We start from the raw sequence: 18,262 nt of genomic DNA, 5'->3' as shown, positions 1-18,262 counted from the left end.
CTATAAATACCGGGGTCACCTGTCACACTAAGATAGATCCAGAGAGCTTTTCTGGCTCGCCGGCGCCTTCTTCCTTGCCTCCGTCGGCTGCTAAAATCGACTGACCCACAAAATGTGTTTCAGGCGACTGACGCTAAACTGTACGGACGCCGAAACAGCGATTTACGACGTGCATATGATTTCATGGCTTATTTTCTGTGTAGAAACGGAGAAAGTCCATATTGGAGTCGTGCTGGAGCGGCCCAGCCCCAGGTGGTAGGAAAGCCAAACGCGGACCTCCCACTCTTCTCACCAAACCCCACCGCTGGCGTTGGCCCAGACCCCACCCGTCAGCCGCCGTGTTTCAGCCCTTTGACTAGAAGCGCACGCACGCACCCCACCCCCCATCGTCGCCCCTCTCTCTCTCTCCCTTCTGACCAACCCGGCCGCCCCCAGTTTCTTCTCTCTCTCCGCTGCCGTCCCGACCCCGTCTTCTGCTCCTCCGCTTCCTGCGGCGCCGGCCGCCGGCCGGCCTCCTCCAAATCCGTACGCCAAGCGGGCTCTCCCTCCCTTTCGACCTTCTCCCCTGCCGCAGACACTGCCCCCGTGGTAAGCGGAAAGCCCTAATCCTGCTCTCTCCCGCCTGATTCCTTGGCACCACCTCCGATTCCATACAATTGTCGCGTGTGGTGCTGCTGCTGGTTGGAGCTCGTGAGATGCTTTGAGGTCGGGCTGGAGACGGCACTTAATTCCGAATTCTTAGGTGTTTCCCGCTGCTTTGGCGCTGGCTGAGCTGTGCGGGGAAGGTAGGCCGGCCGGCCTAGGCTTAGTTATTGACGCTACGAGCTAGCAAAAATCTGTACTTGACGCTTCCTTTGCCTTGAATTATCTCCCGTCCCGCTGTTGTCCTGCTGTACTTGTTTACTTTTGGAATTACTTGTGCTACTATAAGGGAAGGTACGATCTGCCGAAGTGCCTAGGCACCTCGAATTTCCTCACCGCACCATGGCAGCTCACTATGTCTTGCGTGCTTCTCTGCAGATCCCGTGCCTACAGATAATTTGACTCTGAAAAGGTAAGATATGTCTGCGCTTAGACTGTTGAATTTGTCACTGCTGGACAGCCTTTACGCGCGATGCTAATATGCATGGATATCTGTTTGCTTTTCTTGTGATGGATAGGTGACGGCTCTGGCCTCGGAGTGATCTGACACCTAAAGGATACAGGCGCCCTTACTACCCTGCTTCAAGTAAAGGGACAACAAAGCGATTTGTTGTCCCGTTGTTTTGAGCTGGAAAACCCCCGGTATGGCTGATGCCAGTTCGAGGACTGACACATCGATAGTTGTGGACACTGACGATAAGAATCAAAGGGTAAACCTCCTTTTCTCTGTCCATTAGGCACCTGGTTTGATCTTTTGTGAAAGCTAGGCAGAGAATTGGAATTAATGTATGTAATGTGTCTATCCTGAGTTGTGGTGTAATAAAAGTATAATAACAGGTGAAAACTGGTACTGTAATAGATAAAAGATGTGGCAGACTTCATTTGTATGAAGCGCGCAAGTTTAACTTGAATGGTTTTGATGCCAATACTTGATGCTTCTTTTGCCATGTCCATGTTACCCTCTGCAGATTGTTGTACACATTTGCTCCAGTGCCTAAAGAAACAACACACTTCTTAAATTAGATATCAACTTGCAAAAGTGAACAGGACTACTGCTGCTGCACTATCAGTTTCGTCAGGTGGGAAATATTCAGTGTGGAGTACATTAAAGTGTGAAATCCGTGAATAGCTTGGATACTTTGCCCTTCTTTTGACAAATAGAAGGGCTGTTCATGATAATTTATTATCATCCCCTGCATTTTTAACACATACCTGACTAAGCACGGCCCCTATATTTTGGATATGAACACCGTATTAGCTATTACGTGCTAATAAATGATCTATAATCTCGTCGAGTTGTTACTACATTCCATATGATGAATAAACAAATTCTAAAACCAACCACACAAAACGGCAAATTGTGTCATTCTTTGCTGAAATGCCTGCTAAGTTCTGGTGCCAGTTGAAATTCATAAGATATTATTAATTTAGCTTTTGTTTGCTGTTGCATGGCAACCTCTCTTTTTTCCATATATATAGTGTAGCAGAATTTTCTTATTTTTCTTAACCAAGTTGTGCAGATGGAAAACGGACAAAATGGAGCTATCGTGCCTTCTAATTCATCTGAACCGTCTGACAGGTCCGACAGGCCTATGGACCAAAAGGTGGTACTTTATATCCTATTCTTCTAGAATGTCTTTTATCCCTTACTAATAAATGGTATTTACACAATGTATTTGCTATTCCATAGGTATTGCGGAGGCTTGCCCAAAATCGCGAGGCAGCACGAAAAAGTCGTCTGAGGAAAAAGGTACCATAACAATGCATCCATCCATGTGTAACATAGGTAACTTTGTGTTATTAATTTACATTGGGGAGCTGTTACTGCATGATGGTGCAGTTATGCGGAGATGTCATGGATGAGCTGTTGAGTGGGTGTATGATATGTGAGCAGTTCTCTAGCACTTTTGATACCACTGAGTTTTGCCAAATTCTTGATAGGCATGTTCAGTTACAAAAACAAATAAGTAAATAATCCAAAGGCGCCCTTGATACAAACAAATAGTTGGCAATCAGCTAATCACCAAGGAACTTGTTTCTTGATGTATTTGTATCCTTGATAACTGACAGTATATGCACAATATACATATTCTCTGAATTGTAACTACCGACTTCTTATTTGCCTTCAATTTTGGGTTCATTATTTGTTAAGAGCCATCCTAATGCGTCTTACTATTTTTAAGGCGTATGTACAACAACTTGAGAGCAGTAAGCTGAAACTTGCAAGCCTAGAACAAGAACTCCAGAAAGCTCGACAGCAAGTAAGTATCTATTGGCCGATGCTGGCAGTGTCCAGTCGATTTCCCATTAAATCTGTTATTTCGATGTTGTTTGTAGGGAATCTTCATTTCTAGCTCTGGGGATCAAACTCATGCTATGAGTGGAAATGGTAAGTTCTTCCTCTGTCTGCTCACGCCTGCATTTCACGCTGTGCTAATCAATCATTGGTTAAAAGTTCTCTCAAAAGTACAGAACATGCTTAATTGTTCCCGAGTGTTCATAAGGAATACAACTAAAATGGTAAGCTTGTTTCTGCAGGAGCGATGACATTTGATTTAGAATATACTCGATGGCTAGAGGAGCAAAATAAGCAGATAAATGAGCTGAGGACTGCAGTAAATGCTCATGCAAGTGATAGTGACCTCCGTCTTATTGTAGATGGGATAATGGCACATTATGACGAAATATTCAAGCTGAAGGGTGCTGCTGCAAAGGCTGATGTGTTTCATATGCTTTCAGGCATGTGGAAAACACCTGCTGAAAGGTGTTTTTTGTGGCTTGGGGGTTTTCGTTCATCTGAACTTCTAAAGGTGCATAAACTATATACTCAATCTATAAGTAAACCTACTGCACAAATAATTTTGACTAGTTGAATGTCAGGTTCTGTTGTTCGTTTTCATGTATACCTGAAGTTACAACATTTCTCATGTTCTTGTAAATTTTCAGCTCCTTGTAAATCAGCTCGAGCCTCTAACAGAGCAGCAGTTGATGGGGTTATCCAGCCTCGAGCAATCCTCACACCAGGCCGAGGATGCACTATCACAAGGAATGGAGGCATTGCAGCAATCTTTGGCTGAAACGTTGGCTGGTTCCCTTGGTCCATCAGGATCTTCAGGAAACGTGGCAAACTACATGGGTCAAATGGCTATGGCTATGGGAAAACTTGGAACCCTTGAGAATTTCCTTCGCCAGGTATTTAAAACTTCTTCTACCTTGTGGTCCTGCAAACATGTAATTTTGTTATTATTGCCTCTAACGTGAAAGGAATCATTCACCTAATTTTGTTGATAAGTTACTCGGTACTTCCTAGTCGGTGCAGCTTTTCAGCAAACCGTGAAACATTAGATGCTCATAGTTCTGAAGAGTTTTTCTTGTTATATTTGTGCTAGGCTGACAATCTACGGCAACAAACTTTGCATCAAATGCAAAGAATTCTGACAATACGGCAAGCTGCTCGAGCTCTCCTTGCAATACACGACTATTTCTCACGTTTGCGTGCCCTCAGTTCTCTCTGGCTTGCGAGGCCACGGGAGTAAAACATGTGTGCCATCTTTTGGCGCTTCATGAGCTGATCCTAGAAATGTGGACAAATTGCGACGCATTTGCAGAAGATTGATGGTTCAGTTCCCTCTGAAAAATATATTGACGCCTTGTGTTCTCATATTGTACTTCGATGTTGTACAAGTAGCCAGGTAGGGGTAAGGCTTGTAACTGTAAGTTACCATGAATTTATGATTGACATATTGTACAATTGTATTAGCAATAAAATAAACGTAGATAAAAGGTGCAAGAGGATCCATTGATTGCACCTGTTGGAAGCAAGAAGCGAAAACAACATCTTGTGTTTTTTTTTATAGGAGGATTACCCCGGACTCTGCATCAAAATGATGCGTGCAACCATATTATTAACCAAAGAACCCACCAAGTATGTGCTATGATACAAGAACTCAAAATGAGTTGAAAAGAAAAGGACATTGCCGCAACCGACAAAAATAGGACTAGATGACTATACACCTACTCTACCGTTGGACCAAGTATGTGGTACGATACAAGAACTCAGATTTTGAGTTGAAAAGAAAAGGACATTGCCGCAACCGACAAAAATAGGACTAGATGACTATACACCTACTCTATCGTTGGACCAAGTATGTGGTACGATACAAGAACTCAAAATGCATTGAAAAGAAAAGGACATTGCCGACAAAAATAGGACTAGATGACTATACACCTATCCTATTGTTGGATAACGATCCAGGTTGCTTCACTTGCTACCGTTTCCTAATGGTTACACCCATAAGCCATATAATTTACTTGAGTAACGATCATGTACGGATCTAGCCAGTTGCTCTATAAATGATCTGCAAAAAAAGAAAATTTTGTGATGTTTTGTTTGTTAAAAATCACCTCATTTTGTCAGTTCCATATAGCCTTAAGCCATGTGCTTCTTGATTTTCGCACGGCTGATTAACGACCAAGTCCGGAGCCAGCCAGTTGCTTTGTAAATGACCTGCAAAAAATTTGTGATGTTTTATGTGCTAAAAATCATGCCATTCCAATAGTTCCATATAATCCAAAGTAATACGCACACTCCGATTCGAATAGCGCCGCTATTTTAGGCTCTACCCCATTTAGCCAAGGGGAGAATATCATACGAAAACCAACATTTAAAGAAAACTTTGTGGAAACCATGTTTGAAGGTTTCAAAAAATTCTGAAAAATGTAATATGTTAAGAGGATGAACTTCTATTGTCATGTGAAATTTCAAGTTAAAACACATTGCAGGATGTGAGCTATGGAAAAGAAAAATCTAGGAATGAATAGTGACGTTACTGTTTGGCAATGCTGATTTTGTTTTTTCATAGCTCATATCTCGTAACGTGTTTGAACTTGAAATTTTGTAAGGCAATAGAACATCGCTCTCTTAACATCCGTAATATTTTGAGATTTTTTTGATACTTCAAAACATCATTTTCACATGGTTTTCATCGGTTTCCACCGAATGTTGGTTTTCGTATGATATTTTCCCTTAGCCAAGTTCCAAATAAATAGCAATGGTATTAGGAGGACTTACATTAAAGGCCACAATGTGCGCCATAGTAGCTTGGCTAGTGGGCATTTGAGAAAAAGATGTTGGATCGATTCATCTTGATCACGGAAACCAACACTGTTTACTACCCTTACAACTACGTTTTGCCAAGTTATCCTTAGTCAAGATCACTTTCTTGTGAACAAACCACAGAAAGACTTTTATCTTTAAAGGCACCTTATTTTTCCAAGTGTGAAGTGACTTTGGGATTGGACCAGAGTTTACCAAATCTATATACATTGATTTCACTGAGAATACCTCTGAGACAGTTTATAGTGTAGTGTATCTGGCTTATCGGAAAGGTTGACATCCATCAACCTACACACGAGATGTAGCCATCTATTCCATCGCTCTCCCACCGGGGATCTCCTAAACTAAATGTTTAAAGGAACCGATCCTAGAATTGTACTTCCGAAAGCCTCTTTACATTGTATAATACTGTAGAGGGTTGTAGAGGGTTGGATATTGTATGAACTGTGGGCATCTTTCCTAGCCATGTATCTTCCCAAAACCTAGTGGTATTGCCGTTCCCTACAATTAATTTGGTCCTATTAAAAAAAGGAAACCTTTGGTTGCATCAGCCACTTCCAAAAAGGTGAATCATCCGGTTGTGCCGTTATTTGTGTGAGGGTCTTGGATTGCAAATACTTGTTACGCAATAATTTGTATCCACACACCCTCGTCCTTTGTAGAAAGCCTGCATAACCATTTACTAAGCAGCATCTGTTCTTTACCTCAAGGTTTTCAATCTCTAAGCCCCCTTGGTCCTTCAGCGTACAATTATATCTCACCTCACTTGACCAACATGTTTCTCATCGCTTTGCTAGAAAAAACGTGATCGATAAAAGTCCAACCTTTTCCATACCCCGACATGTACTTAAAGAAGGATAATAGGAGCTTTGGCATACTTCTAAGCAAGGAATTTATCAATTAGCCGGCCCCATAAGACATAAGCGTGCCCTTCCAGCTACTTAGTTTCTTCTCAAATTGATCCTCTATGCGCTTCCATTCTGTGTTGGTTAGTTTTCGGTGATGAATTGAGATTCCCATGTACCTAAATGGAAGAGACCCCAACTCACAACCAAACATCTGTCTATAAATTTCCATTTCTTCCTTGGCGTGCCCAAAACAGAACAGTTCACTCTTGTTGAAATTAATTTTCAAACCAGACAGTTGCTCGAAAAGACACGAAACCAGTTTCATATTCCTAGCCTTTGCCAAATCATGTTCCATGAATATAACAACATCTTGTGTTGAGTGGTCTATCAATCTTCTTTGCACCGGAAGCTTAAGAAAGCCGTCATAAAAGACTAGGACCCTAGGAGGATACTTGGATGATGTCGTTCGATTTGTTACTCACTGATGTACTATAACGTTTTAGCTATAAACCATTTAACCTACGATTCGAAGGAATTTCATAGGATTTGTGGAGGATTTAAACCTGGGATAGGAAAAATTCCCGAGGATTGATTTGCACATAGTTTTGGAGGAAAATTTCTATCCACTCGAATCTCTTTGTATAACTTTTGTTTTTCTGTGGCATCATACACATATTGTTCAAATTAATTCATATGCTTTTTCTATTCCTGTATTTTGAGAATCCTGCGAACAAAGAGGGCCCCCCAATTACGACTTCACGTGGTTTTCTAATTCTATATAGGATTTAAAACAGTTACAACTTTTTAACCTCCCAAGTCTCAACTCATCTTTTTTTAGAAACCCAGGAGTCTCTCCGCGGCTTAGTTGAATATCAGCAAAACATCCCCATTGATTGAAAAAATTTCACATGTTTTTTGAAGGATTTTGACTTTTTTCCTTCATATTCTTGTGTTTTGAGAATCTATAAATCCGAGGCCCATAAATAGGTTCATGAAGAAAAACCAAAGCTACATGCCCATAGATAGGTCCACAAGCTCATGCAGGAGCATAGATCGATATACAGACACATCGTTAGATGTTGCTTCAACTAACAATCTACTCTCTCTGCATGGGCATAGTTTCCAAATCTGAGTTTGTTTTTGCGGGTTCCAAACCTGAGTTATGAGTGTAACTTTTGTATACTATTTTTGCACAACAACCGCTTCCCATTTACCTTTCAAATTTTGTCGATGATTGGATACACCTCGAAAACATTGATACCTTCTTGTGGCACTCAAAATATTATGTTAAAGGTTGGTGGATCAATTTATCAGATGCCAACATTCCTCGTAGGAAAGTCTTGGTCTGTCTCAGGCAAGAGAAATGCCCGTGTCTTCCGTCACAAGAGCGCTCTACATCCAATCCTTCTAAGCTTAATTAAAGAGAAGGCCGTGCTTTGGGCCAAAGCGGGGGCTAAGAAGTTAGGAAAATTTATATTGAGAGAGTAACACTAGGGTGTCTTTGTAACAATAAACTTCTTAATTAATAGACAAGGCAAAGCTCACGCCTATGTTTAAAGAAAAACAACAACAGTAGCGACTATGACAATAATATTTCTCATCTCCCTGCTTTTGATCAATACAAGCCAGCCATCTGCTGGATCTTTCAAAAAAAAAAGAGACAATAATATTTCTCATACGAATTCAATAGTCATCAACTTGTGTTTGTCAGAACCAAGAACTTGGACCCACGCTTCGAAACGGCAAAGCGATAGCTGATAGCGAAAAAGTTTAGCTCCCAGACGCACGCGTCCTTACACATGAGCAACGTTATTTTTAGACTTGCTGCTCTGTAAGCATTTCACAAAGCAAGGAGTTGGGAGTACTTTGTCACTTTCCGAGGGCTTTTTTGGCTGTAGTGCGAAATGTGCATCCCAACGGGGGCGGCTACAGAGCGTCGCTATCCACTCCCTCGTGATAACTGAAGCCGACGACACGTACGGCTAGCTACTGTGCGTGGCTGTCTATCACTATCACTATCAGATCAGCCGGGGCCTGACACGATCCTCGCACCGGCGTGAGACTAAAAAGAAGCGGGGCAGGACACGGCGGGCCGAGAAAGAAGCGCCAACGCCGAGTATGGTTACGACGGTCCTCGCCGTGACGGCTTCAGCAGCTCCAGCGCCGCCTTCGTTGGGGGCTGCGCGCTTCAGCCCGGTGAGTACTCCACCCGAGCTCCTGTGGTTGGCGGCCGTCGTGCCTTTCGGCCTCCTTCCACCCTTGTGGCGCGCTTGACCTGGTTGATAAAATGCCTTTACCAACTTGCTATGGTTATGGTGCTATGCTGGATTCTGTGACCATGGATGCGTCATGCGTCATTCCTACGGGCCAAGAGGAAGAGGGGCGGATGGAAGGGCGAGTGCTCCTGTCTGCTGCTATCAGGATGTTCGTTGAAATGCGTGTTTGAGCTTGTGATTCTTGTGGCCCGTTCTGGCGCCTGAGGCTGACGGAATACAGAGTCGTCCAAGCACCATTCTGCCCCATATTGCCTACAGATGATGCTTGCGTTTTATTTATTCTGCATCTGGTTCAATGACTGTCAGTGTCAGATGTCGTAGGCATGGACACATTAAGTGCTGATCACCGCTTGATGCTTCTGCATGTAGGTTGCAGGACCCGCCGTCAATTTTAGACCGCAAGTTTGTGGACTGAGATGTTGGATGGCTGCCAAGATGAAGCTGCAGAAGGCCCTGAGGAGCCACGGATGGCAAGTTCAGAGAAAGCTGGGAATTCGAGGGGACGGTCAAATTCCTGACTGCTTCGAGGTTGCATCACGGACTGGAAAGATAACTCGTCGGAATGTACAACCTGCTGATGGTTGGTATTCGGATACCACTTGCATTTTGCTACTTCGCATATACTATCAAAATTATGTGATTCTTGGCCTATGATTCCCACGGTTTTTACTTTTTGCATGACATTGGTTTGTTTCGTGCCTTTGAAAGCTGCTTCTTTTTGGCAAATTTGAAAGTTACATTCAGTGTGCATCATTTCTGAAACATGGTAGGCACTAGCTTTCATCGTACTATCTTAGTACTGTCATTACAAATTTCTCTGTAATTATTTGCTTGCATCCAGATGCTTTCACACACACATTATTGTTTCCTTTTATGTAGAAACTGGAGGTAATAACTCGATCGATGACAAAAGTTCAATGCATCTGGGACTCAACCACTCTGAAGCTGATCGTCCTGTACTAGAGGAAGGCGTTGTTCTGTTTGATAACTTTGATGACCAACCTGAAAGTGTACCATCTCTTTGCATTGCTGTCATTGGAGCTACTGGCGAACTGGCAAGAAGTAAAGTCTTCCCAGCACTATTTGCTCTGTATTACAGTGGTTTTCTTCCTCAGGTATGAGCATAACATGTCATAACTTCTGCTTGCCTTCATTTTTATTCTTTTTTAGAACCATCTTTAGCAAACAAGCCTCAATCTTCAATCCTATATTTGTGATCAACCCGCTGAATCATCAATTTCTATTTAGGATTTTTTTTTTCGAGAAAACGCAAAAGCCTTGCGTTTCTTTTCATTGAAAAGGGGGAGGTTCAGTTACAGACATCTGAGGATGTGTGGATTACAGCAGGTGGATTAATGCACATCCCAGGTTTGGGGCAGCACAAGTCGGAGACCAGGTGCCCCAGCTGCCGCCCATGAGCGGGCCTCGTCCTGAATGCTATCTAGGAGCGTGTTAAGGGATGGAGTCGTATTGTCGAAGACGCAGCTGTTCCTGTGTTTCCAGACCATCCAAGGCACGAGCAGCGCGACAGATTTCAGGGCCTTGCGAAGGATCGGCGGCGTGTCTTCCTTGGCATGGTTCCACCAATCCGTAAGCGACAGTTCCTGTGTTGGGATCGGGGCCGGTATGCGTAGCCAGGCCAGGGTCTCGTGCCATGCCTGTCGGGCTAGGGGGCATTCCAGCAGCAGATGTCGCATCGTCTCCGGTTGCTGGTCACATAGGAGGCAGCGGGGATGATACTGGAGACCGTGGCGCGCCAGCCTCTCTGCCGTCCAGCAGCGGTCCTGGTTGGCTAACCAGTGGAAGAACTTGACCCGCGGCGGCGCCCAACACTTCCAGATTAGCTTCCAGGAATGACAGCCCGTTGATCCATGGAAGGTGGCCGTGTAGCAGGACTGCGCGGAGTAGGTGCCACTCGCCGTCCATCTCCAGATCAACCTGTCCGGTGTGGTGGAGAGCTCAGTGCGCTGCATGATCTGCCAGAGCTGCAGATACTGACCAATCTCGTGGAGGCCGAGGTTGCCTTGGATGTCGCGTGCCCAGGAGTTGCCATTGAGTCCGTCCGCCACGGTTCTCGTCTTCCGTCGTCGCTTGGGGATGCAGCCGTAGAGGTTAGGCATGAGCTCGCGCACGGATTGGCCACCTATCCATCGGTCCTCCCAGAGCAGGGCGGTCTGCCCATTCCCAATGAGCGTGAACGTGGATGCCCAGAACAGGGCACGTTCCGTGGGCGAGAATTGAAGGTCCAACCCCTGCCATGCTCGCTCCGGGTCCGTTCTGGAGAACCATAACCAGCGTAGTCGCAGGGCGAGACTGGCGCGCTCGAGGTCTCGCACGCCCAGGCCCCCAAGCTCGATGGGGCGGCAAACTCTGTTCCAGTTCACGTGGCAGTGTCCGCCATTGGCAGCGGCGCGTCCAGCCCAAAGAAAACCACGCTGAATCTTCTCGATCTGCTTGAGAGTTTTTTTGGGGGGCGCGAACGCAAGCAGTTGGTGCACTGGGATGGCACTCAAGACCGACTTAACCAGCGCGAGGCGCCCGGTTTTAGTCATCAGCCAGGCCTTCCAGGTCGGTAGGCGCGCTGCAACCGCATCAACCATGGGTTGTAGCTGGGCGGCAGATGGGCGGCGCGTGGACATGGGGATGCCGAGGTAGGTGATGGGGAGAGTCGCCACCGGGCAGCCGAGGTGCGCGATCATCTCCGTGGCTGCTTGGTCGCCGTGCAGGATGGTGGCGGAGCTCTTGGTGAAGTTCACCTTCAGGCCGGAGGCCCTGCCGAACAAGGCGAGGATCTCCCTGATCGCAGTGGTGTCATCCGCCGTGGCGTGGCAGAAGACCATGACGTCGTCGGCGTAGAGGGAGATCACCGGGATGTGGCGCCGTGGGTGTAGCGGCTGCAGGATGCCCAGGCAGTGAGCGCGTCGTAGGAGCCGTCCCAGGGTGTCGACCGCGAGCACGAAGAGCTGCGGGGACATGGAGTCGCCCTGCCGGAGCCCTTGCCGGTGCCATATGGGTGGGCCGGGCTCGCCGTTCAGGAGGATGCGTGTGCTCGCAGAAGACAGGAGGATGGCCGTCCACTCCAAGAATCTGTTCCCGAATCCATACTGGCGTAGAACCTCAAAGAGGAATGGCCATGACAGGGAATCAAAGGCGCGCGTGAGGTCGAGCTTGAGCATGACTCTCGGAGCTCCCAATTGGTGCAGCAGCTTGAGTGACTGCTTGACAAGGACGTAGTTGTCGTGCAAGCTCCTTCCCGAGATGAAAGCATTTTGGTTGCGGCTAACCAGGTTGTCCAGCTTGGCACTGAGGCGGATCGAGAGCACCTTGGCGAAGATTTTGGCCACAAGGTGAATCAGGCAGATCGGCCGGTAGTCGCGCAGCCCATGGGTGTCGGCTTTCTTTGGCAGCAGCGTCAGCAATGCTTGGTTCAGCTTGTAGAACCCCCTTCCTCCAGCCACGGAGATGATCGCGCACCTCGGCTGCCCGGTGGCGACTCTCCCCATCACCTACCTCGGCATCCCCATGTCCACGCGCCGCCCATCTGCCGCCCAGCTACAACCCATGGTTGATGCGGTTGCAGCGCGCCTACCGACCTGGAAGGCCTGGCTGATGACTAAAACCGGGCGCCTCGCGCTGGTTAAGTCGGTCTTGAGTGCCATCCCAGTGCACCAACTGCTTGCGTTCGCACCCCCCAAAAAAACTCTCAAGCAGATCGAGAAGATTCAGCGTGGTTTTCTTTGGGCTGGACGCGATTAGTTCCATCTTTCCCATACATAGTTCGGCTTAGTGCCAATAGAGGTGGTGTTGTATGTGTGAATAATGATGTAGAATAATCAGATTTTCGAGTCCTTTTGGGAGTTTGAATCTAGTGACTGCCTGTCAGCTGTCTGTATTATCATTTCATCCTGTCACGACTTCAATGCTTTATATTGCAGAATGTTGCCATATTTGGATATTCTAGAAAGACATTAGCAGACGAGGATTTAAGATCCATGATTGAAGCCAATTTGACCTGTCGGGTAGATCACCAGTACGTTTCTTTGGTAGCAGACCTTGACTCCAAGCTTCATGCTATTAAATTTAGGAAGTTTTCATCTGATATATATTTATAATATTGTTGTGCTGCAGTGAAAATTGTGAAGAAAAGTTGAATGAATTCCTCAAAAGGACATACTATGTCGATGCAGGACATGATAACAAAGATGGGATGGCGAAACTAAATTCGAAAATGGCACAGATAGAGGTGAGGTTACATCATACTTCTGAAATTCTGTTGGATCGAATTCAAGTGCTATAATTATACCTGGGCTTTGTATGTTAATTCCCAACTTCTCGTTTCAAAGGGCACTTGTGCAGCAAACCGGATATTCTACCTTGCTGTTCCCCAAGAGGCACTTCTTGATGTGGCATTGCCATTATCTGACAGTGCCCAAACTAAGCATGGCTGGAATAGGATAATTATTGAGAAACCATTTGGCTTCACTAGTTTGTCCTCACAACGGGTAACACAGTCTTTGCTGTCAAGATTTGAAGAGAAGCAAATCTACCGGTGACCATCTTGTATCCATGCAAGTTACAAGTCCTGTCACTAGTTTTTACTCCACCTTTCATTCCATTAAATCTTATTGCTAAACATTATATCACACAGAATTGATCATCTTTTGGGTAAGGATCTAATTGAAAATCTCACTGTCTTGAGATTTTCTAATTTGGTGTTTGAACCTTTATGGAGTAGGAAGTACATACGCAATGTGCAGGTACTTTTGAAACAAACTCATTTCACCAATGTATTTATTTTTACATACACACTGCTAATGTGCATGCATTGTTACAGGTCGTTTTTTCTGAAGAAACATCAGCAGAAACACAAGGGAGGTCAGTTAACATGAAGGCATTTCTCTTAGGGAAAAAGAAACATCACTAAGTCGTCATCGATAAAAGAATGCTGAAGCCCTTTAGGTTACATCATCATTAGGCACCATTTGTTTTGCACAGTCTAAATAATATACACTTTGACTATGCTGGTTTTACGTAAATTAGCACAAGTTCATCCTGCTGAGTAATTCTTAACAAAGGAAATTTAGTACAGCACCAGTTTTAATCCTGGTTTCATGCTGCATGATTAGCTTATAACTGGATTGTGACCTTCAATGTAGTCTCTAATTTACTCAGGGTTTTTAATGAAAATTTAGTCCATTATTAGTGCTCCCATTTTACATTTATATTATCATTTAGTTCCTCCACCATGTCATTTCAGGTACTTTGGAAACTACGGGATAATCCGTGACATAGTGCACAGCCACATTCTTCAAACGATAGCACTATTTGCTATGGAACCACCTGTAAGTCTTGATGGGGAGGATATCCGCGATGAGAAGGTAACCGAGTAGAGCGCTATAATTTTATACCAGAGGAAACCATGCACTTACCATCCTAGAAGTTAAAAAATGCTAATATTTGTTACAGGATTAAGAAAACTATATATTATGCAGGTGAAGGTGCTCAGATCAATGCGAAAAGTGGACATTGAGGATGTCGTCCTTGGTCAAATCAAAGATACCTCTGGTGACGTTGACCGATATACAAAATCAATGACACCTACCTACTTTGCTGCCGCCATGTACATTGACAATGCACGTTGGGATGGGGTACCTTTTTTGATCAAGACTGGAATGGGACTTATGGAGAATAGGTACTCTCGATGAGTTCCATAACTTTTACCATTAGATGTCTTGGCTGGTTTATCTCTTACTCTCAAAAGAAGTCAGTGTCTGATTTCAGTCAGCCCATCATATCCTTTTGTTATAATGGAATCATCATCATTATACTACCTTCCATAAATCTTTGAATTCTCCAAAGGTAAAAGTGCATAGTGTTTCGTATGCATAGGTAACACTGTTGTCATACTCCCTCCGGTTTGTACTAAACCATCGACAATTAGGCCCTGTTCGGCTTACCTCCGCTCCACAGCTCCACTCCTGGAGCGGGTGGAGTCACAGTGAAAAAATGCGGAGCGGCTGTTTCGTGGCTCCACAGCTCCTCGTATTTCATGGAGCAGGTGGGATTCCGAACAGGGCCTTAATATGGACCGGAGGGAGTATTATTTTCAAGAGCCCACCCTCCTCTGAGCACATTATTGAGATCTTTGCATGCTTACTGTTTCAGAAAAACAAATACAACTTACTTACCTGATCAAGCATAGCTGACAATTCTTAATCCTTCATTTCCTTCAGAGCTGAGATTCGTATTCAATTTCATCATGTCCCTGGCAATATCTACCGTGAACGTTTTGGTCATGACATAGATCTCGACACAAATGAGCTGGTTTTACGTGACCTACCCGAAGAAGCCATTCTCTTGAAAGTCAACAATAAGGTCCCGGGACTTGGGCTCCAGTTGGATGCTTCAGAGCTGAACCTACTTTACAGGGACAGGTATGGAGGTCACTTTGATCATCTTGTGATCTACAGTATTCAAGAGAGCTGGTACTGAGTCATGATGCATGCTTTGCAGGTACGACGTTGAAGTTCCAGATTCATATGAGCATCTTCTTTTGGATGTTGTAGATGGCGATAGTCATCTCTTCATGCGCAGTGACGAATTAGCTGCTGCATGGAGCGTATTGGCACCTATACTCCATGAGATCGACCAGAAGAGTGTTGCTCCTGAGCTCTACGAGGCTGGGGATAAAGGACCAATTAATGCTTACTATGTCGCTGCTAAACATGGAGTCCGATGGGATGATGGCTGCTGAGCTGATACTTGGGAGCTGCTCAATGTATTTCGCTTCCTTCCCCGTGTGTAGCAAAATCTGTTCGTGAACTAAAACAAGAAATTGAGAAGAAAAAAATAGGTATTTCTTGCTTGTTGATTCAAACCCTTCGAAGGTGGATCAAAGGTACTACCGAGCTGATATGTTGCACCTAACAATGAGGATGGAGTAGTGCATTGAGCGAGTCGTGCGGGGTGACTTCTGTAAATTGGACCTTAGTATGTGCTAATAGTTGCAAACATCTTATGGAAATGTCTCGGTGTCATGTTAAATATGCGTGGGTCGTGTTGTCATTCTCAAGCAGTCATTTGATTCCGTAAAGCAAAAGAAGTATGCTTGAAACTCAAGAAGCTGCAGAGTCCGGAATTTTCTGTTCCTTTCCCCCAAACACTTCCCTGATAGTACTGTTTTTGCCGCCTTGGTATCAAGGTAGATTCTGACAATCCAGTTTATCCAATGCAAACTGACTTTTTTTTTTCTCTTTTTGAGAAACACATACACCTCGCTATCGATGGAACGATGCCACCCGCCCATAAAAAAAAACCACATTTATGAGATATGCAAGAATCAAACATTTCCTGATGGGTTGGGGGTACAATCACCCTCCTAACCATTTAACCATAAGTTGGTATTGGTTTCCACTGCAATTTATATGGGTAACTTGGTGACTATTGGTTTTTGTTGCCCTTTGACTAAGTAATTTTAAGCCCCTTGATACCAATGCTAATGTTGTGTTATGGCCTTAGGGAATGAAAAAGGTGTGAAGTCTAATTTCTTTCATGAACCATGATGAAATGTCCAGTTTACAACTTTGTTTTTCAGTTTACAACCATCAAAGGATCTAACAACATTAACATATGAATTATTTGCACATACAGGGTATTGATATTATCTTTTAGAGTGCAATTCCTAGATGGCAATCTCTTTGTAGCAACAACAATCAGGATAGACCATCCGAAGCTTCCTTCCCAGTGGAATCGTCAAAAAATGTGTTCACACATGAAGACAGTCATGGTGTGCTCTCAACGTCGAGTACAATATGTATAACACATCGCCGAAGGAGCCCCACCAGGGACGCGATATGCAGGACACACAAACGATGTCTCTTGAAGACCCGAAATCTCGCACATCAAGGAGGGACCCTGTCAGAGCACGACAACTATGAGCTCTCCTAAGTCGGCCTAACCTCCTCTAGGGCCTTGTGGTTCACTGTTGTTAAAGACGAAGAACACCAAAGAACGAGAAGCAACAATTAGGTAAGAAAGAGAATATAATAAAGTAGCATATGGATTTGACCAATTGTTTGTTGTTTAATCGGCCGTCATCTCTGACTCTAGACTTTCATATAAGAAAGGGACTTGAAATCCCGTCCAAAAACTAAAAACCTAGCCTACCCGAAGCCTCCAAAATAGGCTTTCACCCAGCTTTATATATATAAAGCCACACAACTGAACAATACAAGGTACTCCCTCCGTCCCATAATATAAGACGCTTTTTGACACTAGTGTAGTGTCAAAAAAACGTCTTACATTATGGGACGGAGGGAGTAGTAAGTTAGCCCTCTTACAAAGCAGATCAAAGGAAAATTCAAACATCGTACCACAAAAAAGTGCAAAGTGCAGTACTAATGTTGCAAATGAACACATGAGAGCGCGAAAGACACTACGTCACAACCAACTGTACATTGGCTCCACGACAACACCCAAAAGGGTAATAACGGCGCAAAGTGTCTCCGTTGTCGAGTCCATAGGGCCAGACAAAGGTTTTCACCTGAAGCCCTGGCACAGAGTGGTGCCCCAAAGCCTCCTCACCTCTTCCGAGCGGGCTCAGAGCGGCATGCGCTTCTGCTTTGGCTCGAATTAATATCAGATCCGAGTCGTTTTTGGCACCTGTTTTTTAACCCTTTTTTGGCTCTAGAGGTCGCATATGACCTCGGGTTGAGATGATCTGAAAAAGCAAAGTCGCTCATCTCGACAAAACACACAACTTTCATGATGATCCGTTCCCGATAAAGATCATCTTGAGAACACTTCTGTGCATGCCAAAAGCCGGTGTCAACAGAAAGGCAGGCATATACCACAGTTGGCTATAAGGGCATTAGAGCGTCAGCCAGCTTAGTTTTTTGAAAGAAGCATAGAGCCCGGAAAATACATAACATCCTCCTACCTGACAACTATAGAATGAATTCGGGAGTTGGTGGAATAATGCGATCAGACATGCAAGTTAAGAGGTTGGTATTAAGTAATCAATTGCTTGCACCTATTTTACAAAAGGTTTTTCAAATTAACTAAATCTTTGTTTGTGCTATTAAGTAATCTAATATCTCTTTTTTGAATTATTTTGACAATTTCTTGCTTTGTGTGGAGTTATTGTAGCTGAAGTTCATTTTATCAGAACAATTCTTCAAATGCACTGGTAAGTGGTAACTCCACCTCCGCTGTCTTGATTTTTCGATGTGTTTGGTTCGCGCACAACCAAACACACCCTTTGGCGAATTCGTAGAGGTGATACCTGGACTGAAAGAAGAAGCCTGGGGAAACGGACTCACTCCTCTCGCGTCGCCCCAGCGGGCGACCGAGAGGACCTACCCTAGCTGCCGGTCTCTCCC

At 44.6% G+C, this 18,262-nt stretch overlaps 3 protein-coding genes across 5 annotated transcripts in view; 2 read left to right on the top strand and 1 right to left on the bottom strand.

The window, feature by feature from the left end:
• Positions 1–393: 393 nt before the first annotated feature.
• On the top strand, positions 394–4,467 carry LOC119290657 (transcription factor TGA2.2). 3 transcript variants are annotated; one of them, XM_037569289.1, is made up of 11 exons: positions 394–588; positions 1,021–1,054; positions 1,161–1,352; positions 1,611–1,721; positions 2,163–2,246; positions 2,333–2,392; positions 2,826–2,903; positions 2,980–3,031; positions 3,181–3,452; positions 3,589–3,834; positions 4,032–4,467. In XM_037569289.1, exons 5-11 carry the CDS (start codon positions 2,163–2,165, stop codon positions 4,176–4,178), a joined length of 939 nt encoding a protein of 312 aa, XP_037425186.1. In that variant the 5' UTR covers positions 394–588; positions 1,021–1,054; positions 1,161–1,352; positions 1,611–1,721; the 3' UTR covers positions 4,179–4,467. The 3 variants fall into 3 exon arrangements, with proteins under 3 accessions (XP_037425186.1, XP_037425184.1, XP_037425185.1); XM_037569287.1 differs by lacking the exon at positions 1,611–1,721; XM_037569288.1 differs by lacking the exons at positions 394–588; positions 1,611–1,721 and adding an exon at positions 596–936.
• A 4,105-nt stretch (positions 4,468–8,572) lies between these two features.
• LOC119290656 (inactive glucose-6-phosphate 1-dehydrogenase 4, chloroplastic-like) lies at positions 8,573–15,926 on the top strand. Its single transcript, XM_037569286.1, has 12 exons — positions 8,573–8,802; positions 9,252–9,462; positions 9,762–9,997; positions 12,818–12,912; positions 13,011–13,125; positions 13,226–13,431; positions 13,531–13,639; positions 13,717–13,757; positions 14,140–14,260; positions 14,375–14,574; positions 15,116–15,316; positions 15,396–15,926. Exons 1-12 carry the CDS (start codon positions 8,725–8,727, stop codon positions 15,634–15,636), a joined length of 1,854 nt encoding a protein of 617 aa, XP_037425183.1. The 5' UTR covers positions 8,573–8,724; the 3' UTR covers positions 15,637–15,926.
• Positions 15,927–16,415: 489 nt separating this feature from the next.
• Positions 16,416–18,262, bottom strand: part of LOC119290655 (pentatricopeptide repeat-containing protein At1g56690, mitochondrial-like) — a 6,919-nt gene continuing 5,072 nt past the window's right edge. The window contains exon 5 of the mRNA XM_037569284.1: positions 16,416–16,863. The gene's annotated coding sequence lies outside the window, so the exon portion shown is untranslated. The remainder of the gene's footprint in view (positions 16,864–18,262) is intronic.

The sequence above is a fragment of the Triticum dicoccoides genome, chromosome 4B (assembly GCF_002162155.2).
Source record: "Triticum dicoccoides isolate Atlit2015 ecotype Zavitan chromosome 4B, WEW_v2.0, whole genome shotgun sequence".
NCBI classification, from domain to species: domain Eukaryota; kingdom Viridiplantae; phylum Streptophyta; class Magnoliopsida; order Poales; family Poaceae; genus Triticum; species Triticum dicoccoides.
This window is presented reverse-complemented; position numbering and strand designations above follow the sequence as displayed.